Raw genomic sequence first — 24,129 nt, 5'->3', positions numbered from 1 at the left:
TCATGCTGGCCACATGACCTGGAAGCTGTACGCCGGCTCCCTCGGCCAGTAAAGCAAGATGAGCGCTGCAACCCCAGGGTCGGTCACGACTGGACCTAATGGTCAGGGGTCCCTTTACCTTTACCTTTACTATACAACCTTTAGAAGACATCTGAAGACAGCCCTGTATAGGGAAGTTTTTTTAAAATGTATAATGTTTTATAATGTTTTTATATATAGTGGAAGCCACCCAGAGTGGCTGGGGCAACCCAGACAGATGGACGGGATAATAATAATAATAATAATAATAATAATAATAATAATAACAATTGAATAGGATATCCCTATTTTCATCGGAGAAATGTTCAGGGTTCCCTCCCAGCGCTTCTTAGATACGCTGGGGGTTGAACCTGTGACCTTCTATGCACAAAACAGAAGCTCTGCCACTGAGCTACAGCCCTTCCCTTATGACATCTGAAGACAGGAAGCTGCCTTATAGCGAGTCAGAGGCTTGGTCCACCTGGCTCAGCATTGTCTGCACTGACTGGCAGTGTTTCAGGCAAGAGAGCTTTTTCTAGCTCTGCCTGGAGATCCCGGCAACTGAACCTGGGACCTTCTGCATGCAAAGCAGATGTTCAGTCACCACCGAGTGACGGCTCTCCCATACTATTTCAGACACATAGTTCATATATTTAGATATGTGTGCATTTATGAATAAAGGTAAAGGGACCCCTGACCATTAGGTCCAGTCGTGATCGACTCTGGGTTTACGGCGCTCATCTCGCTTTATTGGCCGAGGGAGCTGGCGTACAGCTTCCGGGTCATGTGGCCAGCATGACTAAGCCGCTTCTGGCAAACCAGAGCAGTGCACGGAAACGCCATTTACCTTCCCGCCGGAGCGGTACCTATTTATCTATTTGCACTTTGACGTGCTTTTGAACTGCTAGGTTGGCAGGAGCAGGGACCGAACAACGGGAGCTGACCCCATCGCGGGGATTCGAACCTCCGACCTTCTGATCGGCAAGTCCTAGGCTCAGTGGTTTAACCCACAGCAGATGTACAACATCATTATTTGGCTTGGGGGTGTCTCGGGGCATCCGCAAGCAATTAAAAATAGCTTTGGTGGACCAGCCCAAGAGTGAGATCAGAGTCAACGCTGTTTCAATGGTCTGAGGTGTCACCTTTCAAACTGGTGCCCCAGCGGCTTGTGGGGGAACTTATTTCATTATTTACGGGCAGAGTTGGATTCCACGCGAAAGTGATGACAAGTGACCTGTCTGGACTTTGACACTTGTTGCCAGAAACATTGCGACCTGGTTTTCACCCTGCTGTGTCATTCGCTGGGTGATTAGTTTACAACTAGGTTGTCCATCATCAGATATATACGGACGTACAATTTATTTCGTAGTTATTTCAACAACAATACTCTCCTCAGAGTATTGCGAAAGAACGATGTCAATCAACATTTGATGATCTCCTTCTACCGGTCCACAACAGAAAGTGTCCTTTCCTACTGCATCATGGTGTGGTACGCTGGTTTGACATCAACTGATAGGAAGTGGCTACAGAGGGTGGAGAATACAGCACAAGATATTATGGGCTGTCCCGTGAATCCACTGGATGAAATAGCGGAAGAACGTTGCCTCAGGAGCGTGAGGAAAATTCTCAGGGATGATTCACACCCTGGCCAGCACTTTCTTGATCTCCTGCCCTCAGGCAGAAGATATAGAAGCATGATTAGTCACACCAACAGGGTAAAGAACAGCTTCTATCCCTGGGCTGTTAGGCTGCTGAATGAAAAGATAACAACAGGGCAACTGACTTTCGGGTTTGGTGGGTGGGTGTCAGTAAATGAGGGGAATTAAGACTAAGAGAGCTGAGTGGCAGGTGCTCGTTTAATCTCACTGTATACAAGTTGTACAAGTGACAATAAAGTATTTCAATTTCAATACTGCTTAATGCCAGCGTCCCTTGGCTCTGCATGATAAGTTAATGGGAGATACAATAAAGATGCAATCAGTTAAAATCAACCAGAAGATCAGAAAACTTGCTTTAAATGCCTGCGGAAATCAAAGGGCCCCTACAGATTGGTCCAGATTGACTGGAAGTGGGATTGCATATATATAACCAATATGCTGGGTATGTGCCTTAAAGGTAAAGGGACCCCTGACCATTAGGTCCAGTCATGACCGACTCTGGGGTTGCAGCGCTCAACTCGCTTTATTGGCCGAGGGAGCCGGCGTACAGCTTCCGGGTCATGTGGCCAGCATGACTAAGCCGCTTCTGGCAAACCAGAGAAGGAAATGTCGTTTACCTTCCCGCCGGAGCGGTACCTATTTATTCTACTTGCACTTTGACGTGCTTTTGAACTGCTAGGTTGGCAGGAGCAGGGACCGAGCAATGGGAGCTCACCCCGTCGTGGGGATTCGAACCGCCGACCTTCTGATCGGCAAGTCCTAGGCTCTGTGGTTTAACCCACAGCGCCACCCGCATCCTGGTATGTGCCTTACCCTGTTGTAAAGTATGGAGGAGGAGAATTATGTGTGGGCCACCTTGAGTTTCTTAGAGGAGTGGTGGGAGTCAAATATAAGAAATAAATACCCGTACTACATGTGAGATTCCCTATTTCTCTCTCCCCTGTTTAACCCTCTCTCGATAGAGTGCTTCCTTAAATTTGTGGACTTATTTTGGCTGGTCTGAATGAATGGGCATGTGAGTCTGAGTCACTCAGATAGTATTACTGAACTCAACATTTGACCGAGCCAGCTGCCACCCTAGGCCAACTCTGCAACCTGCGACTGACTTCGTATCATAACAACCAAAGGACTTGAGTGCCATCGATTATTTGGTTTCCATCTTTTATGGGCTGCCTCAGACATGCCCATGAGAAGCTTGGGAAAGATTTCGGCAGCTCAATCTCTGGCACTTAAGCTGCAATGAAAAGCTGCAGTTGCCAACTTTTCCACTGGACTGAAATTGCATCTCTCCCTCTCTCCAGAGCAGGTTGCGTTGTTCTCTGTATCCCATCCAGGAATCTGGATTTGGCAACCCCTACCTGGATCAGGCCACGAATAGCTTGCAGATGGTACTGTGTGTATGCCAGTTTATTTCCAGGGACTTGCCCTGGATTGCAATCCAGTGCCTAATTTTCTAGAAATGTTCTGGTGTCAGTGTTTACTAGCAGATCCCCCGGGGACTGTGGGATGCCCACACTTCCACCCTAAAGTCCAACCCATACTTGAGGGAATTTAAACACTTAAAAAAACCCAAAACACCCTGAAACAAACCCTTTCATATTCTCAAAACCAGAAGGCTTTTAAAGGGGGAAAGTCAGTTGTTAAAATTCCTCTGGAATTTAATACCAGGAAGTTTGTGTTGACAAAAATGCCATTGGGGTGTGTGCGAAAATATGATCCGCCCGTAAGGCCTTAATATGTTTTTATGAAGGGAGGAGATAGGAAATTATGACAACTCTTTCAATGCCCAGGATGGATTTGCGTGGGCTGTGAGCAGAGTTTCTTTTAATGGGTTTTCCACTGGGGAAAAGTAACACGGAATAACAAGCCGCAGATATGGAAAGATTTCTCTCCTTTAAAAAGGAAGTCAAAGGCCTTGGGATATATTGGGAGGAAAGGCAGAAGGGAAGTGGAAGGGAGCCAGGCTTCACTCCCAGGGAGATTATCAATTTTGCCCAAAATTCTACCAACTTTTTTTCCAGAAAGGGCTCCGATGCATTAAGGCAGCTGTATTGCAAGCAGAAACCCATCCTGTGCCCTCCCCGTGTCTCCATGGCAGGAAAAGCTTCACCTGATGAGTAACACTGACTTCCCTAGGTGCTGAAGGCATAGGAGCTTTGCCACAGGGGAAAGTTGGCGACCTCAGGACCGTGATGACACGTGTAGTCTCTTGGGAAGTAAAACCCCACTGAAATCAGTGGGAATATACCTCCAAGAGAAGAAACGCACACTCTCTCACACACAGAGGTGTCAGTTGCATCAGGTCATGTTGTAGGTTTGCCACCTTTTTTAAACCAACCAGGTTCCTGTGTATTTAAAAGTACCTGCTAGAAGTGTAGCAGGTAGAGTAGTGCAAACAACACCAGGGAACTTCACCAGCTACCAATTTTATTTTATTTTAAATCCCTGTGTGTCTTAAAGGCAACAATTGCCAACTTTTTCGATTGCTAAAGGCACTGGAGCTTTGCCAGAGGAAAAAGTTGGCAACCATTTGTGAACCTTTCTTGCAGAGGAACAACAGCTGGGTTTACAGCATTTAGCAGGTGACACTTAAAAAAAATGTAAAGATTTTCCTAATGCAATTTAAGTACCCCCCCCAAAAAAAAAAACATTAAAACAACCCCTGAAGCACAGACATTAATTGCCAATTAATTGCCTCAAATCGAGCCGCTGCTCCAGACACAGCTACAGAATCCAGGGGGGAAGTTGGCAACTCTACTCAAAGCGCAGGAACTTTTTCTCTTTTTCTTTTTTCCAAGGCTAGCATCCCGAGGGACTGGCCTGACCATGCCTGCTTTTTAGCTGTCCGCAATTCCGCGGAGGCTGGCCTAACTTTTTTAAAAAAGAAAAAAAGTCAGCAGCACCCACAAGAGAGGAAGGGGGGGGTGTTGTTCTGCAAGCCACTCCTGTCAGAAAGGATTTACGACTTGGAAAAAGAAAAGGGGAAGAGAGCGAGGGAGAGAGAGAGAGAGAGACGTAGGAAAAAACTGACTTGGATATTTCGCAAGAGAGCAGGGAGATTTGTCTCCTCTCTCTCTCTCTCTTTGCAAAGTCTGGGGAGGGTGGGCATCTCAGCTCAAGGCGAGAGTGGCACAGCAAGCACCAATCTGAATTCTCTCTGCGTGGTCCTCTTAACATGACTGCGCCCAGACTTCCCTTCTGTCTCTGCGGCGGCGTCAAGGTTCTGGGTTTAAGGTAGCTGCGCTCGCAGGAGTTGCTATGAGTTCCAGAGCCCTGCTCTTCCTTCTCTGGCTTCATGTTGCGCTGGGACAAACCCTCCTTCAAAGAGGTGAGTGAGTGGCTGGCTACGGAGACAGTCTGTTTTCCTCCAGCTCTGAGTTTTGCTGCTTCTTGCCTCTGTGTGTCTTTACTTCTTTCTCTTGGTTTTTTTTAAGAAAAAGGTGCGTTGGGTGTTCTCCAAAGTCAATATTTCCTGGAGTTGCTTTCGCACACAACTGAGCTTTCTCTCCTAGGAAATGCCAAGGGAAAGAAAGGATGCATAACTTCTATTATTTATTTGTATATTGTATTTATATACAGTACCCCCTTTTACTCCAAGGAGACCAAAGTGGCATGCATGGTTCTTCCCCCTCCTCTTATTTTATTTTATTTTTCAATTTTTTATACTTTTCAAGTTTATACATTTCACTAATTTTTCAATCATTTTAACATTTCAGAACTTGACTTCCTTCCCCCTCTTTCTGCGGTTCCTTAAATTTATTTTTAATATCCTCTGCATATCCAAATTAACTCAATTTGCTCATTTATTCTTCTACTTTAAATATATACTCTTATAAAACTGCAGGTTATTACAACATGGCAGGATTATTTCCCCCTCCTCATTCAGTCCCCGCAACAACCCTGTGAGGGAGTTTCTGCTGAGAGGCAGTGACTGGCTTCCAGTGAGCTTCAGGTCTGAGTGGGTATTCGAACCCTGATCTCCCAGGTCCTGGGAATTGTAGTTCACCTCTAACAGAACTGCAATTCCCAGCACCCTTAACAAACTACAGTTCCCAGAATTCTTTGGGGGGAGCTATTAACTTTCAATGTGCTGTACAGTGGTACCTCAGGTTACATACGCTTCAGGTTACATACGCTTCAGGTTACAGACTCCGCTAACCCAGAAATAGTGCTTCAGGTTAAGAACTTTGCTTCAGGATGAGAACAGAAATTGTGCTCATGTGGCGTGGCGGCAGCGGGAGGCCCCATTAGCTAAAGTGGTGCTTCAGGTTAAGAACAGTTTCAGGTTAAGTACGGACCTCCGGAACGAATTAAGTATTTAACCCGAGGTACCACTGTATTTGTTTATTTCTTCTATATCCCATCTTTTTCTCCAAGGAGCTCAAAGTGGCATATGTAGTTCTCCCCCTCCTCATTTGTCCCCCACAACAACCCTGTGAGGTCGGCTGGGCTGAGAGTCTGTGATTGGCTTCCAAGGTTACACTCCCTGAGCTTCATGGCCTAGTGGGGGGATTTGAACCCTGGTCTCCCAGGTCCTAGTCTGACACTCTAACCACTGCACCACACTGCCTCTTCTTGAGACAGCCTCTTCTTATTTTCCTAACGCACCCCCCCTCTCACTGCACCTATGCTCACAGTTAGGAGTGTAACGCTCTCAGAGAAACCGAGATGAAAAGATGCTGTCCGTTATTTACGCAGCGCCGGCCACATGCGCAACATCGCAGAGAGTCACGCAGGCAAACAAACAAACAAACAATAAATCTCTGCCCCAGTAAACTTACAGTCTCTGCTTCCTTGGTTCCCACCACCAGCGGAATGCAGGCCAATGCAGTGACGTGTATTTTACAACTTTGTTGCGGTGGGTGAGCATTAAGAGGGTTGCGTCTCGATGGGAGACTCAAGGATGCTTCCAGAGACTTGATGCTATTTTGCAGGTGTGATTTCATCACGTCTCGGGAAATTTAGGCTGTGCCATGAAAGTTGCTTTGGTATTTCCCCACCAAAACTGATTTTTTTATTTTTTGCAATAAGGAAAGTGATGGGGAGGTGTGCATTAAGGTTTCTCAAGGCGACACTGTTGAACCCCTCTGCAAACATATCTAGAATGAATGTTTGGTAAATCGCCGATGGAATCTGACTGGCAAGTTTTGTGCAAGTGAATTGGGCTGAATTCTCAATCAACAGGTCGTTCCGAAGCACTAAGGTGCTTTTTAATAGGCTAATAGGGCAGTTTCTGAACATTTGGCAAAGTCCCTTTCAGTTAGTCCAAGCCAAACAGTTTGCTGCTGGAAGATAAGTCCCATCTGCTGTGGAATTTGACATGGCCACATGTTGTTTTGTGGGTAAACCACCGACAGCACCACAGCTACTGGTAAACAAGACATCCCTGCTCTTATGGTTCCTGCTAGGAATTATAGCCAGTGTGGTGTAGAGGTTAGACTGCCGGACTAGGACCTGGGAGACCAGGGATCGATTCCCCACTCAGCTGGGAAGGTTGGGCCAGTCATTATCTCTCAGCCTAGTCTACCCCACAGGGCTGTTGTGAGGATAAAATGGGGGGGAGGGAGAACCCCAGGCACCGCTTTGCACTCATTGGAGGAACGATGAGCTATAGATATATTGAATCAAAATAAATTAGGAGACATCGAGAATCATAGAATTGTAAAGTTGGAAGGGACCCCAAGGTTCACCTAATCCAACCCCCCAACCCCCTGCGATGCACGACTGCTTGAACACGGAAAGAAAATAATATCAATAATAATAAATGTTGTTAATAATAAATATAAATCATAATAATGGGTTACAGCCAATGCTAGTCCTGCTGGGAGTAGACTACAGTGGTACCTCGGGTTACATACGCTTCAGGTTACATACGCTTCAGATTACACACTCTGCTAACCCAGAAATAGTGCTTCAGGTTAAGAACTTTGCTTCAGGATAAGAACAGAAATCGGGCTCCAGCGGCGCGGCGGCAGCAGGAGGCCCCATTAGCTAAAGTGGTGCTTCAGGTTAAGAACAGTTTCAGGTTAAGAACAGACCTCCGGAACGAATTAAGGACTTAACCCCAGGTACCACTGTAACTGAAATTAAGGAACCTTAGTTAGTAAGGACTATTGATTTCTATGTGACTGAAGCTGATCTCAAACTGACCTCAAACTGATTTTAAATAGTATGGGTTGTATTCTGGTCCTAGTCAGAGTAAACCCATTGGAATTAATAGCCATGACTCACTTAAGTCTGTTGATTTCAGAGGGGTTTGTTCAGACATTGGATACAACCCATGTAAGAATAATGTAATCATATAATAAAAATAAAACAGAAGGAGACTTTGCAGGTGGTGGTGGGAATTGAGAACAACTCGTTGAATGTGTAAAGTTGAACAAGAGAAGTTCTTGCTAACTCTCACCATTTAGAGAGGGCTTTTTAATTTGGCATTCTATGCATTTTGTTCTCAGTGCTTCTCAAAGACTTTGAGGCTACTCAGTGCTATTTTTCTGGAAAAAGAGGTGCTGGAACTTATCAGGAACACCTCCCTTGCTCTTTTAGAATGGCAATGGCACCCACCTGAGAGGTGCCGGAACTGAGTTCCTGTGAGTTCCGGCTGACAAAAAGCCCTGGGGCCGCCACCGCCTTGGTGCCAGAAAGTCATCCTCACTGGCCCCTACTCTATAAAAAGCATTATTCAGATTCACAGTTTGGACAACCTGCTGAAGAAGATAAAATTCAATAAAATTCAAAATAGTCACAGTTAACTGTGCACTTATTCAGAATCCAATTAAAACTATTTAGCTTAATGAATTCAGCCAAACTGAGGGACTTGATCCAGTGATACATGCTTTCCAAAGTCTGATAGTCGTTTACACCTCCAATGCCCCCCTGCCACCCACTTGCCTCTTAGCTGCCCCCTAAATAACCCCACTGCCCCCCCAGCAGGTAGTACTGCCCCCTTTGGGAAACGCTCCCCCCCCCAATTTTTTTTTATTCATTTTATAACACAACTAAACAAACAGAAAAAAAAATACAAACAAATTCTTGTCTTATCCTTATTTATTCTAAACATTGTTAGGTGGGCTTCCCCAAGTCCCCCCTATCTGATTTTCATTTTACCTCATCTTTAGTAGTTTACATATATCATAATTTTTAACCATTTTTTTATCACGCTTACTTTTATCATAAAATCTTCACATTTTATCACTTACAAATAATACTGTTTTAAAATACACTATCTTCTACTTCTAACCCTACAGCCTATATCCACTTCCAAATCTATTCTAAGATTTAAATATTAACATATTTTTTCAAATATTCTTTAAACTTCTTCCAATCTTCTTCCATCGTCTCTTCTCTCTGGTCTCAGAGTCTCCCGGTCAGTTTGGCAAGTTCCATATAGTCCATCATCTTCATCTGCCATTCTTCGATAGTTGGTAAATCTTGTTTCTTCCAATTCTTTGCTAGTAATATTCTCGCAGCTGTTGTGGCATACAGAAAAAAGTAACATCCTTTTGGGAGATTTCACACACCCCACTTCTTGATAAATAAACGTGTGGTCATTTAACTGGAGATAGCAATGAATGGATTGACCTTGGGGCCTTCCTTTTCCAAATCATGGGCTCTATCACTCAGCAAAATCCTTCAAATGGGTCTGAAAGGTCCTCAGATTTATCAGGGACTGACCTGGAGATTGTGACCCTGATACAAGGCAGGTCAGTTTTGCACACAGAGCAACACTGGTTCTAATATGCAGCCAGACCCTTTTTGTTCAGTGGGGAAATGCAACTTATTTTGCAACCGGTGATGTGAATCACAAGGAACTCGGTTGTGTACCTAAAGCAGACTTTGCCAATCTGGTGCGTTCCAGATATTGAGGAGTACAGTTCCCGAAAGGTTTTTCTGTTCTCCTGCAAATCTCGGGGGCTCCTCCTGTTAGCAACACCACTTAAATAACCCAGACAGTGCCCAGAGAGAAAAGAAATCCTGACAACGCTTTACTGAGGAAGCTGAACAAAAACAATATATACTGTGAGGGGAAAGGAACAAAAAAAGGGTTTGCATTTCTTAGCTCAGGCCTCGTCCGAAGCTGGGAGACATTCAGAGGAAGGTTGCAGTGCAATTATTCTCCATTCAAGCAATGTGTACAGAAAAGTATATATTAGGGGAAAGTGTGCATATAAGTTAGGGAAAATAGTGAGGGGGGAATGGGCATATTTGTCAAAACTGCATACAAAAGTGTGTTTATCTGGAGAAAATTGCAGTAAAATTCTTAAGAATTGCAGTCGTCATCATTTTATTATGTATACCCGGCTTTTCCTTAACATGAAGCTTCACTTCACAGATGAGGAACCTTTCTTAGACTGAGGGCCACATTTCCTTCTGGGTAACCTTCCAAGGGCCACATGCTGGCGGTGGGTGGGGCCAGAGGCAGAAACGGGCGGAGCAACGACTGTGAAATTCTTACCTCTGAACACTCCTCTCTCTCTGTCCAAGGAAGAGTTCAAGGGCCCATTCCAGCCAGGCAAAGACCTTCAAGGAGGGTCCGGGGCAAGGCGAGAGGTGTGGCCTGAAGAGTGTGGCCAAGGAGGGGGTGTGGCCTGGGGAAGAGTCCTGAGGGCCAGCTAGAGAGGTCTGGAGGGTGTCATCTGGATGCTGGGCCTGAGTTGCAAGGAAAGGCCAACAGAGAATGAGCAGAGAGTTAGGGTTGAATCCTGACAAGAGAGAAGTACTGTTTTGGGGGGACAGGGGGTAGGCAGGTGTGGGGGATTCCCTGGTCCTGAATGGAGTAACTGTTTCCCTGAAGGACCAGGTGCGCAGCCTGGGAGTCATCTTGGACTCACAGCTGTCCATGGAGGCGCAGGTCAAATCTGTGTCCAGGGCAGCTGTCTACCAGCTCTTTCTGGTACGCTGGCTGAGACCCTACCTGCCCGCGGACTGTCTCGCCAGAGTGGTACATGCTCTGGTTATCTCCCGCTTGAACTACTGCAATGCGCTCTATGTGGGGCTACCTTTGAAGGTGACCTGGAAACTGCAACTAATCCAGAATGCGGCAGCTAGACTGGTGACTGGGAGTGGCTGCTAAGACCATATAACACTGGTTTTGAAAGACCTACATTGGCTCCCAGTACGTTTCCGACCACAATTCAAAGTGTTGGTACTGACCTTTAAAGCCCTAAACGGCCTTGGCCCAGTATACCTGAAGGAGCGTCTCCACCCCCATCGTTCTGCCCGGACACTGACATCCAGCGCTGAGGGCCTTCTGGCGGTTCCCTTACTGCAAGAAGTGACATTACAGGGAACCAGACAGAGGGCCTTCTTGGTTGTGACGCCCACCCTGTGGAACGCCCTCCCATCAGATGTCAAGGAAGTAAACAACTATCTGACTTTTAGAAGACATCTGAAGGCAGCCCTGTTTAGGGAAGCTTTTAATGTTTGATGTTTTATTGTGTTTTTAAGATTCTGTTGGGAGCTGCCCAGAGTGGCTGGGGAGACCTAGCCGGATGGGTGCGGTAGAAATAATATATTATTATTATTATTATTATTAGCCTCGTAAACTGAGCTGCTTCTGTGCTTGTTTTCTGACACCCAAGAGGGGATGGAGCTCACAGCTCTGGCGCTGTGCCGGGATTCCTCCCGCCTCTGGCTGCCCACATTGCTGTTGCATTGTTGATCGCCCTCTGCCACCCATTTGCCTGCTATTATGGAAACACAGAGCACTGGGCTGATGCAGCTGTGTTTTGCAACAGAAACCCTTAGCCGGGCAGCAGAAGTACATTACACATACAGAGAGAGGGAGAGAGACAAAACTGAGTTGCTGCACCAAAACTATAAGGGCTAAACAAGACTTCTGTAGCAGCAGCTACAAAATTACTCAGTGTGGCACTTATGTGAGTGGAATTGACTGCAGGGTTTTTTGTTATGTAAACTTCAGCTGCTGGGGAAGCCTGAGCACCCTCAGGACTATAGGGGTGGGGGGATGAAGAGGGCTGAATTTAACTCTTCCTTTCCTTTACATGGTCACAAAAATATTGCCTCTCTTCTTGTCTGCACTTCTTCCCACATGCTTGAAAGGCGGCAGCAGGTCATGGAGACAGTTGATATTGTGTCTCCCTGGCAGGTAGAGAGATCTGCTCAGATTTCCTCAGGACTATTTCTGTGGCATGGTGGTTTATAGCGCTGGACTAAGTCCTGGGTTCAAATCCCCCGTCTAGCTGGATGACCTCAGGCCAGTCGCTATCTCTCAGCCTAAACTACCTCACAGGGTGGTTGTGAGGATAAAATGGGGGAGTGGTGGGAACCATGTACACCACCCTTGAGCTGCTTGGACGAAAGGCAGGGTGAAAATGTAATAATAAAAATAATAATTAAAAAGATTACAGGAAAAAGCAACACATTCCTTCAGCTAATGTTGTGTCTGGATGTCAGCTAGAGAAGCCACCAGCCTAAGGTCCACTTTTAAAGTGGTATCATACCACTATGAAGAGTCATGGCTTCCCCCCTAAGAATCCTGGGAACTGTAGTTTGTTAAGGATGCTGAGAGTTCTTAGAGCTACAATTCCCAGAGTGGCTTAACAATCAATCCCTCTGAGAATTGCAGCAGTGTGAGAGGATTGGTGGGGGGAGGGGTATCCTGACCAGCCAAAATGAGAAAACAAAGGATGAGTACAGCCCTCCGTGTCTAATTGAGCTTCGATGGGTGCCTGGATGTCTGCAGCTTGTCTTTCCCCGGGCACTGGCAACCCACGCTATGTCACTGAACAAAAGTCCTGCTGGATCAGAGCAAGTCTCCATTTCCTCCCAGTGTCCTGTTTCCCACAGTGGCTTCCACGAAAGAAGCCACGAAGGCAGCCACCCTCTCCTGCTGTTGTTCTCCAGCAATCGGTATTCAGAGATAGGCTGCCTTTGAACATGCAGGATCTATTTAGCCATACCTGGCTCACAGCCAGAGGTGCACTTTTCATCCTCTTTGCTTTCCTCTGCTTGATCTCGGCCGCTTTTGCCACGCATCGCAGCAGGGAGGCCCACAAGTAGATAAATTATTGTTCCATCCGCCTCGCTCTTTCAGATCAGCTGGCAGCATCAGATCAGATCTGGCTCTGCTCTGAGATAGTTGTCAGCATCAAGCATCATTAGAACAGACCCAGCTGCTTCTGTTTGGGGGGCTTTTTGGAAAACCCGACCGTTCCTTCTGGCAAGGCTGAACTCCAGAACTGGGATCGTAAAGCACAGCTCCAAAAAACACCAAGAGCCAATTGGCTCCAGGCGCACTTCGCAGAGCAAGAGACCACTTTGCCCCCTCTCTATATTATTATGGGGAATGTGACGGTTTAATTGGCAGCCAGCATCCTGGAATCATAAAGCTGGGAGATGGAAAGCCAAGACATTAATGAAGTGGGCTTTTCATCCTCCAGAATATCCCCAAATTAGGCCCGTATAGCAGCTTCTAGTCAGCAAGTCTGGGCTTCCAACCCTATAAAAAAGAAAGGAAAAGGAAACTCTCCCTACTGGAGCCACAGAACAGCTCATCTCCCCCAACTGGGGTCTGTTTTGCTTACAGCATGTTTACATGGACAGATGTACCACTTCATCAGCTGCAGTGCATCTGCTTTGCATGCAGAAGGGCGCGGGTTCAATCCCTGCCATCTCCAGGTAGGGACTAGGAATGGTCCCCTCTTTCAACGTCCAAAGAGCTCCTGCCTGTCTGTGTCGACAATACTGAGCTATCTGTGTGACGTTGGCTACGACTTGCCGTGTTAACCCACAGACACCTTCGTTCAGTAGATGAATCAATTAACCCACTAAGCCTTGCAGAATTGGTCAAACGATCTTTCATCCGTCCTGGTTTTTAAAGCATGTCATTGTATTGATCAGGGAAGTGATGGAGGTTTGAGGTAGCTTTGGATACGACACAACAGGAGCTGGCCACCTTTTTATAGGCAGGAGGCCGCATTCCCTTCCAGACAACCTTCCAGGGGCCATTCACCGCTGGTGGGTGGGGCCAGAGGAACAAGTGGGCGGGACAGTAAATGTCAATGAAGGCTGGTTTCTATGCACCCCTCTTTCTATCCTTGCAAGCAAGCAAGAGGCATTCGTAGAGTTTAAGGACATGTCCCAAGCCCTCAAGCGGGGAAGCAAGGCAGTACCGTAAGCGGTGTGCCACAGGGAGAGTCCTGAGGGCCAGACAGAAAGCCCTGGAGGGCCAAACGTGGCCTGAGGTTCCTCTTCCCTCTGACAGAACACAAGTTTGAATTGTGTTCAAGTTGCCGCTTCAAACAGACTCTGCCTTCCAGCAGGCAGAGGTGGCTGCGATAGCCCAAGGCAAGGAAGAAACAGCACCTTCTGAGGTTCCGCGATGGGATATCAGGCAGTTTGTTTTCTGTTCTTCCTCATCCTCCTCTCCCTGCTGCTCCCTGCAGCGCTTTGTCACGGAGCTGGTATGCCTCCCTCCCCTATCCTTTGATGATTAAGAGACCCAACCTGGAAAGAGGTTAATTAAACGGTTAGGTGGGGCAGCTTCCATTGCCTGAGGAGGGTGTGCCATTAACCGGGGTGGGGTGAGGAACGGCATTGCAGTGATCCCAAGACAGCTGTGCTTTCGGGGTGAGTATTAGGAAGAACTTTCTGGCAGTGAGAGCTGTTAGACAGATTCCTTCAGAAGCCAGTGGACGCTCCTCCATTGGAGCTATTTTAACAGAGGTTGTAGGGCCACCTGTCAGCGAATCTTTAACTGTGATTCCTGCATCGCAGGGGGTTGGACTAGATGACCCTTGGTGTCTCTTCCAACTCCATGATTCTGTGATTCTGTGAATGGGCTTTTCTTTATTCCAACTGCAAGCTCTTCACCTAGAGCAGTCTTTGTGATCCTGGCAGCTTCCAGATGATTTGGGACCTCAATGCTCATTACAGTGGTACCTTGGGTAAAGAACTTAATTCATTCCGGAAGTCCGTTCTTAACCTGAAACAGTTCTTAACCTGTAGCACCACTTTAGCTAGTGGGGCCTCCCGCTGCTGCCACGCCAACGGAGCACAATTTCTGTTCACATCCTGAAGCAAAGTTCTTAACCCGAGGTACTATTTCTGGGTTAGCGCAGTCTGTAACCTGAAGCGTATGTAACCCGAGGTACCACTGTAGACCCCCAGGTTCCTCTGTAGATTAGAGCTGCAGAACCTGAAGAGAATCTCTTTGGAGGAGAATTTGCTCTAGCTGGTTTCGCCTGCATTCAGCAAGTCTGCTCTGGGTAGGGCTAGCATTCATTGGACACAAACCACTGCCTCCAACATTGCTTGGATCCTGCTTGGTTGGGGTTTGGTTGGAGATTATGTGGGGCTGCCCTTGAGACTGACCCAGAAACTCCAGCGGGTGCAGAATGCTGCGGCGAGACTCCTTACAGGGTCCTTGCTGTGGGATCGCATTCACCCAGTGCTATACCAGCTGCACTGGTTCCCGGTGGAGTACAGGATCAGGTTTAAGGTGCTGGTTTTAACATTTAAAACCCTCTACGGCCTAGGACCCTCATACCTACGGGACCGCCTCTCCTGGTATGTCCCACGGAGGACCTTACGGTCTTCAAATAAAAACATCTTGGAGATCCCGGGCCACAGGGAGGTTAGGCTGGCCTCAACCAGAGCCAGGGCTTTTTTGGCCATGGCCCCAATCTGGTGGAACGCTCTGTCACAAGAGACTAGGGCCCTGTAGGACTTGACATCTTTCCGCAGGGCCTGGAAGACAGAGCTGTTCCACCAGGCCTTTGACCAAGGCACAGTCTGACCCCCTCCTTCGGTAATCCTCACAGAACTCTAGCCCAATGGTTGCCATTAATTTGATTTTAGAATGAGTTGATTTTAGAATGCATTTCAATTAATTGATTGTGATTTTATGTAAATTATGTTACTTTTATTGTTGTTAGCCGCTCTGAGCCCGGCTTCAGCTGGGGAGGGCGGGATATAAATAAATTATCATCATCATCATTATTATTTGGTTGGCCACTGTGAGAACAGGATGCATGGCTTGATCCAGCAGGGCTCGTCATATGTTCTTATGAAACTGGAAAGAGAGCAAAGCCATTGCTGGTCTCTTAAGTAGAACAGATGAACAGGGCCTGCTTCCCTATATTTCCTCTGCTGCCAAGCTTGATGGAATAGCTGCTGGTATGGCCACATTCTAAACATGCAAAGGATTGCAATTTTAAACCAGCACTTTAAATTTTGCTGGCAAACAAAGAAAGTGGGAGAACTGAAGCCAAAAGATCCTTCCATCCCTTGTACAAAAAAAAAAGTTGCATTTGTAGTTGCTCCACCCACTTTTGCCTCAGGCCCCTCCCACCATGGACGTGTGACATAACAGTGGACGGTGTCCCAAGAGGGTCACCCCCTGCTTCCACTTGTGAAAGGTTGAAGGGTATATTGCATTTCTCTTTCCCCCTTTCTTCAGGTGCATTTTTCCCTCTCATAGTTTCTCCATCAAATGTAATTTAAGGTCCCTGAGAGAGTCTGAGGTTTTCTTTACAGCTGCATATGACCAACCATCCATTTCACAACTGTGGTCAGTTTCCTTCATCTTCCTCCTCCCAGCACACACATTCTTGGCATGGTAAACCTGCGTCAGTTGCAACGCCAGCGCTGAAACAATATCCCTGTTTTCCTTCTCTCCATCTCCTAGTGAGGGGTGAATCTATCCGCGTGTGTGTGTGTGTGTGTGTGTGTGTGTGTGTTTCTCGGCTTTTCGTTCTTCCAGTTGTAAGTTCCATTTTGCACACCAGCTTGCAATTTTTCTGAAAAGTCCTCATAAAAATGCGGTAGCATTTGAGTGTGAATTTCTCCCGATATGCATAAGAAGCTGCCTTATACTGAGCCAGACCATTGGATCCATTTGGTTCAGTATTATCTACACCACGGTTTCCCCAACTTGGATCTCCAGCTGCTTTTGGACTACAATTCCCATCATCCCTGATGACTGGTCCTGCTAGCTAGGGATGATGGGAGTATTGGTCCAAAAACAGCAGGAGATTCCCAGGGTTTGGGAAACCCTGATCTACACTGACCAGTAGCAACTGTCCAGGGTTTCAGACAGGCGTCATTCCTGGTTCTAGCTGGAGATACTGTGACTTGAACCCGGCACCCTCTGCATGCTGAGCAGATGCTCAAACACTGAGCATCTACCCCCAAATTCTTCTGTGCAGTTTCTTCTAACAGGCTCATTTTTGCAATCTATTTTTTTCTAGTATAGACGTCTCCCTACACACTTTACCCTAGTATATGCATTTCTGTACATATTACAGTGGTACCTTGGTTTAAGAACAGCCCTGTTTATGAACTATTCAGTTTACAAACTCTGCAAAACCAGAAGTAGTGTCCCGGTTTGCGAATTTTACCTCAGACTAAGAATGGAATCCGAACGGTGGCAGGGAACCGGTGGCAGGAGACCTCATTAGGGAAAGCACGCCTCGGTTTAAGAATGGTTTCGGTTTAAGAACGGACTTCCGGAACGGATTAAGTTCGTAAACCAAGGTACCACTGTATTTCTATTTCTCCTTAGAAAACTCAAGCAAAATCTAAGAGAATCCTCTTTTGACTCTGGTATTTTGACTCTCACAGTTGGCATGCAATGTTAGAAATTCGCAAGACTCCAGGCGCATTTTGAGCCTGGCTATTGGCCACTTGCAACCCCAGGATGCGGTCTGATGTCTTCACCATCTGGAGACGTATGCCTGGGGGTCCTTGGATCTTGACTGTTTTCACACACTAACAACACATCCTATAGTATTCTCCCCATGATATTTTATCTGCACACTCAGAACGGATTTCAGGAACCCAAAAGTCATATTGAAAAAATACGACTCTCAAGCTGTCTGGCTCCAAAATGGCAACTAGATATTATTCCAGTTTGGCGACTGTAACCCTAGTTTAAGGAGCCATTTGGTGCTTAGTTTATATATCTGAGTTTCTCACACTGTTGACATGTGGTCCCCAACAGAAAACAAAGTTGCCCACCCATAATCTAAAGCAGCATTTCCAAAATATTCCCTGGGTGGAGTGAAAGGGTTTCAACTGGCAGAAGGTGGAATAATGTATTTATTTGTGTTTTTAAGCTGCAGAAAACAATTCACAGTATTATTAGAACTACCCCCAAATGTTGGTGACACTACCCCTTCTCAGGCAAATATAATTTGGGGGTAGGTTTTCCCATATCCCGCAGCAAACCCCGCTTACAACTGGAGCAAATTGACTTTAGCTTCTTCTCTCCTGTTGACACACAGGCTGAGGGAACATATTCCCAGCTCGGGACAGTCCGTGGCCCAGCAAATTTCTTGCCTCTGGTAGAGTATGTGAGAGGATATATGCCAGGAAGTTTATGGCTGGAGACTTAAATTGCCTTTCATCGCTTCCAGGCACGATTGTCTAGCACAGAGGAGGAAAGGGATTAGTAAAAGCAAGGCACCTGTGGACACGACTTCCTTCAGACTCTGTCTGTTATTCATTGACAAAGCCTCACTGTTGGCTAAGTCATGAGAGCTATATTGTTCTGCATGGTTCTCCACGAGGCTATACCAGATCCATTTCCTTGTGAGAAGACACGTGCTGGATATGTGTGTCCCTTTTTTCGTAATACTATTTTTATTTTGAATAATAGATATTTATCAGAGGTGGGAAACTTCAGTCCTGTGGGGCCAAAAGTGGCCCTTCCAAGTCCCACGATCAGGCCCTCAGAACTCTCCCCAGGTCACACCCAAATCCCATTTTGTGCCCTCTCTCAAGTTTTTTTCCACCTGCCTGGTGAACTCTAGTCATGTCTCTATCCTCCTGGATAGAGGATAGAGAGGGGTGAGTGAGTATGGCTGAAGAAACCAGCCTAGAGGGCAAAGGTAAAATTTGCATTCATTGCTCCACCCATTTTGTTTGTTTTTAAAAAAATATTTTTATTTGGTTGTACATACTGAAAATTATAATCACACCACAACATATCCACAGTTAAACGATTCCTCCGAAACTCTGGACTTCCCACCTTCCCCTCCATGGATTCTGTTGTTAAACCTTTTCTGCTGCATCTTTTTTCAATAATCCAAATTTCTTATAACTCCACTATGTCCATATTTCTTGTTACATTACAAGTGTTGTTGCAGTATGCTAGTGTTTTCATCTGCTTACAGTGGTCTTTAGGGTAAATTATAATTTTTTCCCATTCCTTATTAAAGTTTTGGTCTTCCTGGTTCCCGAGCTTTCCGGTCAGTTTTGCCATCTTGGCATAGTCCATCAACTTAATTTGCCATTCTTCTCTGGTAGGGACTTTATCTTCCTTTCATTTCTGGGCTAATAACATCCATGAAGCTATCATCGCATACATAAAAAGTCTTTTCTGCTCTCTTGGAATTTCAGCACTTACAATTCCTAATAAAAAAGCCTCTATGTTGTTGTTTTATAAAAGTTATTTTAAACATTTTTTTTCCAATAATAATAATAATAATAATAATCAGGTAGTTGTTTATCTCTTTGACATCTGATGGGAGGGTGTTCCACAGGGTGGGCACCACTACCAAGAAGGCCCTCTGCCTGGTTCCCTGTAGCTTTGCTTCTCACAATGAGGGAACCGCCAGAAGGCCCTCGGCGCTGGACCTCAGTGTCCGGGCAGAACGGCCAAGGCCGTTTAGGGCTTTAAAGGTCAACACCAACACTTTGAACTGTGCTCGGAAACGTACTGGGAGCCAATGTAGGTCTTTCAAGACTAGTGTTATGTGGTCTTGGTGGCCGCCCCCAGTCACCAGTCTAGCTGCCGCATTCTGGATTAGTTGTAGTTTCCGGGTCACCTTCAAAGGTAGCCCCACGTAGAGCGCATTGCAGTATGAATTGCGCATCGCAATTCATTATATATCATTTCCCAGAATGCTTTTACACATCCACCACATATGCTAAAAGGTGCCTTCTTTTTCTTTACATTGCCCGCAGATATTTGTAGTCTTAGTCTTAGACATTTTTGCTAACTTACCAGGAGTTAGATACCAACGGTACATCATTTTCATATAATTTTCTTTCAACGTACAGCATGCCGAGAATTTTAAATCAGCTTTCCATAACCTCTCCCAAGATGAGAGTTGGATATTATGCCCCAAATCCCTCACATTGCTCGGCCTATTTTGACCCCTGACCCTGCCCACTGCCACCATATGGTCCCCAGAAGCTTGCCCAGAAGGGAATGTGGACCCCAGCCTGTCAGAAGGTCCCCCACCCCTGTTTCAAGGGTGAGAGTTGGAGAGGAGAGAGAGTTTGTCCCCCGCTTTGCCCCACTTTCTATCCCTGAGAGCTTTCATGAGGTAAAACTCTTGACGGGACTTTCTGGCTTATTGGGCTGAGGCTGAAGAGATTTTCTCTCTCCCAATGCAGTGTCCTGACTCTCTGTTGATGCCACATGGTGTCAGAAGTGGGATATGGCTTGGGGAGGGGCGTGGCCAGGGAAAAGTCTTGAATGGCCAGGCAGAGAGGCCTGGAGGACCACATTCTGCCCTCCAGGGCCTGGAGGTTCCCCACTCAGAAACAGTAATTCCCCCCATAAACAGTCGGAGAGTATGTTGTGGCGGGGAAGGAGTTAACATTGCCTGGAATGGCAATATGTCCAAGGGGGAAAAGGCAGATGGGATGGGGAGCCTGGCTGGTTCTCTAAGGGGGGAAGGAAAGACCAGGTTACAGGCAAGGAATCACAGCAGCCACAAAACATCCAATCACTGCAGCTGGGAGTGACTTTTTTGGGGAGGGGAATATGTTTTATTTCATTTTATGATGTACAGTGGTACCTCGGGTTAAGTACTTAATTCATTCCAGAGGTCCGTTTTTAACCTGAAACTGTTCTTAACCTGAAGCACCACTTTAGCTAATGGGGCCTCCAGCTGCCGCTGTGCCGCCGGAGCACGATTTCTGTTCTCATTGTGAAGCAAAGTTCTTAACCTGAAGCACTATTTCTGGGTTAGCAGAGTCTGTAACCTGAAGCATATGTAATCTGAGGTACCACTGTACATACGTAAGACAGAGAGAACAATTATAACAAGAGATGAAAATCTAAAGACCAAACCCAAAAAATATGCACGTATAATAAGTGCAGTTTCAACATGGGTTAAGTAATGGAGTCTGAGCAATTAAAGAATAAAGAATAAAGAAGGAATATTTGTGCTATTTAATTGAGTACAGTTCCAGATTTTCCAGACTTGCGACGGGGGCTGCCTTGAAAACGGCAGTTCCACTCTATATGTGATAAAGCAGTCATATTTTAAAAGCGTCTGGAGGTTCCAGACCTTGTTGAAATCTAAAATTATGCGTCATTTTCTCCATTATCACTATATCCCAAAGCCAGTGTTGCTGGGAACAATTTGACCCAGGCAGACCACTTTGCAACAGCAATGATGAAAGATTGTATTACATTTAATGCATGAATTGAGGCAACCGGGAACCTCAGATGGTTGGATATTTTTTTCCCAATCCCTAACAGAACTTTGGATTGAGTGGGTGAGGGAAAAGGTTTGATTTGAGGCCCAAAATCCAATGTGCAAAATTTAAGATTCGTTGCTCAAACAGGTCAAAGGCCCTGCGCATGTTTAGTCCGATGTAAGCCCCTTTGATCTCAACAGCTCTTACTCCCTAGTAAGATTAGAGCCTACATGTAATTTTTTCTTTATGTTCTGCTTCATTAATTCTCTTATGATTATGATTATTTGTAAAATCTTTTTTTATTAAGTTTTATGTTACAAATTTAAATTCAAGCATTAAACACCAACATCGTCATTTAGGATTCCCTGAATCCTCTGCCCTTCCATGGTTACTATTATCCATCTTTTTTCAACTACTTCACTTATTTTCTGTTTTTCTTAAATAACCCATTTTTACCTTAGTTTTTAGTACATTACAAGCGTTACTCAACTGCTGCCAAAGTTTTTAGTTGTTTACAGTGTTCTCTGAGACACATTGTAAATTTTCCCCGTTCCTTCTTAAAGTTCTTCTCTTCCTGGTTTCTGATTTTCCCGGTCAATTTCGCCCTTTCTGCCCCATTAATTCTCATCCTGTGCCTGTTCTAGGTCCTCGTCCCATCGCTCCGGATTTAGAAGGCGACCTTCTCTTCCTCCTGGACAGCTCTGGTAGCGTCTCCTACTACGAATTCTCCCGGGTCAAGGAGTTCATTGCGGACCTCCTCAGGCCATTTGCCTTTGGCCCACACGATGTCCAGACTGGGGTTGTCCACATCAGCACCACGCCCACGATGGAGTTCCCCTTTGACCGCTACCTCTCCACCGGGGCGGTCCAGCATGCCATTCGCAGCATCCAACAGGTGATGGGCGACACCAACACAGGCAAAGCCCTCTCCTTCGCCAAAGACATGCTTTTCAGTGGGAAGGCCGGAGCGCGGGCTGATGTCCCCAAGGTGATGGTGTGGGTGACCGACGGCTTCTCTACAGACGACATCTCCCAGCCAATGCAGCTCCTGAAGGACATGGGGGTCACGGTTTTCATCGTTAGCACCGGGCGTGGGAACTACTTGGAGCTGTCCGCTGCTGCCAGCCAACCTCCGGAGAAACACCTGCATTTTGTGGACGTGGACGACCTGACCATCATTACCAAGGAGCTGAGAGACTCCATTGCAGGTAATTGGGTAGCGTGTCAAAACAAACAAATGCCTGGCCAGATCAGAACTAGATCTGTTGGGTCTTGTCTCTGGCCTGCCCAAGTCCCAGAATGCAGTTCGGCGGAAGTCCCAGTACCTTGTGGGTACATTAAATTGACACATACACAATGCCTACTATAATACATAAAAGGTAAAAAGGTAAAGGACCCCTGGACGGATAAGTCCAGTCAAAGGTGACTATGGGGTTCATCTCGCTTTCAGGCTGAGGGAGCTGGCGTTTGTCCACAGACAGCTTTCCGGGTCATGTGACCAGCATAACTAAACCGCTTCTGGCACAATGGGACACCATAATGGAAGCCAGAACACACAGAAATGTCGTTTACCTTCCCACCGTTTACCTTCCCACCGCAGCGGTACCTATTTATCTACTTGCACAGGTGTGCTTTCAAACTGCTAGGTTGGCAGGAATGGGACACAGCAACAGGAGCTCACCCCGTCGCGGGGATTCGAACCACCGCCCTTCCAATCGGCAAGCCCAAGAAGCTCATCAGTTTAGACCACAGCGCCATCCGGCTCCCTTGGCCTGAAAGCAAGATGAGCGCTGTAACCCCATAGTCGCCTTTGACTGGACTTAACCGTCCAGTCCTTTACCTTTTTTTACCTTGTAATACCTAACTATGAATTAAGAATGACTCTCTCAATTTCATTCCTGCAGTTCTGCTTTGAGAGTGGAATCCCATTCATGTCATCTACTTAGAGGTAAATTCCACAGGGTTATCTTCAGTTAAGTCCAACTCAGAGCAGACCCATTGAAACAGATGAACCTAAGTTAGTCATGTCCATTAACATCAATGGGCCTACTCTGAGCAGGATCAGCATCCGCTGTACCCCATAGTTTCCAAACTGTGGGTTGTATCCAGTGCTAGACCCATTGGAATGCCTGAGTTAGGCCACATCCACACCATACTATTACAGTGGTACCTTCTTAACCTGAAACTGTTCTTAACCTGAGGTACCACTTTAGCTAATGGGCCTCCTGCTGCCGCCGCGCCGCCGCCACACGATTTCTGTTCTCATTCTGAAGCAAAGTTCTTAACCTGAGGTACTATTTCTGGGTTAGCAGAGTCTGCAACCTGAAGCTTCTGTAACCTGAAGCGTCTGTGACCCAAGCTACCACTGTATGCCACTCTAAACAGTTATCTGCATCATAATCATTTGTACCCTGCTTATCTGACTGGGTTGCCCCAGCCACTTTGGGTGGCTTCCAACATATGGCTTCCCCCAAAGGATTCTGGGAGCTGTCATTTGTTAAGGGGTGAGGAGAGCTGTTAAGAGACCCCTTTCCGTCCCCTCCCAGAGCTACAATTCCCAGAGTTCCTAGGGGGAAAGGAAGGACTGTTAAACCACTCAGGAAATTCCAATGGAAGCAAAAGCAGGGTTGGAAATGGCCAGTGTTTGTGTATCTGCGCCATGCCCAGAATGGAAATAAATTCAACAAACATGATCAGCCATCAATCTTGTCATTGCTTTTAGTCCGCAAACAAGGCACCCACCCACAATTTGAATTACACGTCCTTTGCTTCAAAATGAATGGGGCAGAATAGCATGACAGTGTCGCTTACATGATCCGTTACTTGAGTTACATGATTTCAGCACAGCAGACGATGAGAGGAATAACCTAACTTTTGGCAGAAGACAAATTGCAGCAGAATGGAAACTGGGCGCCTAGCACAGGGCAGAACAGGAAAACGATGCCTTCTTAAATCCCTCTCTCTTAAGAGGTCCATCTTTCGAGAAGGGAATCCAGCGCGCTCCAGATCACAAGCCTCGTTCCCCAAGCAAAGGCCGAAACCCCTTGATCCA

General features: G+C 46.3%; 2 protein-coding genes across 2 annotated transcripts in view; one reads left to right on the top strand and one right to left on the bottom strand.

Annotated features, from left to right (window-relative positions):
* Window positions 1-24,129, bottom strand: part of FNDC10 (fibronectin type III domain containing 10) — a 367,304-nt gene that overhangs the window by 136,495 nt on the left and 206,680 nt on the right. The window lies entirely within an intron of this gene.
* Window positions 4,619-24,129, top strand: part of VWA1 (von Willebrand factor A domain containing 1) — a 36,054-nt gene continuing 16,543 nt past the window's right edge. Inside the window, exons 1-2 of the mRNA XM_081016160.1 lie at window positions 4,619-5,004; window positions 21,722-22,285. Coding sequence (XP_080872286.1) covers window positions 4,935-5,004; window positions 21,722-22,285 — 634 coding nt within the window. The 5' untranslated portion in view covers window positions 4,619-4,934. The remainder of the gene's footprint in view (window positions 5,005-21,721; window positions 22,286-24,129) is intronic.

This window comes from Podarcis pityusensis (genome assembly GCF_964106645.2).
Source record: "Podarcis pityusensis genome assembly, chromosome: 8".
Classification (NCBI taxonomy): Eukaryota; Metazoa; Chordata; class Lepidosauria; order Squamata; family Lacertidae; genus Podarcis; species Podarcis pityusensis.
This window is presented reverse-complemented; position numbering and strand designations above follow the sequence as displayed.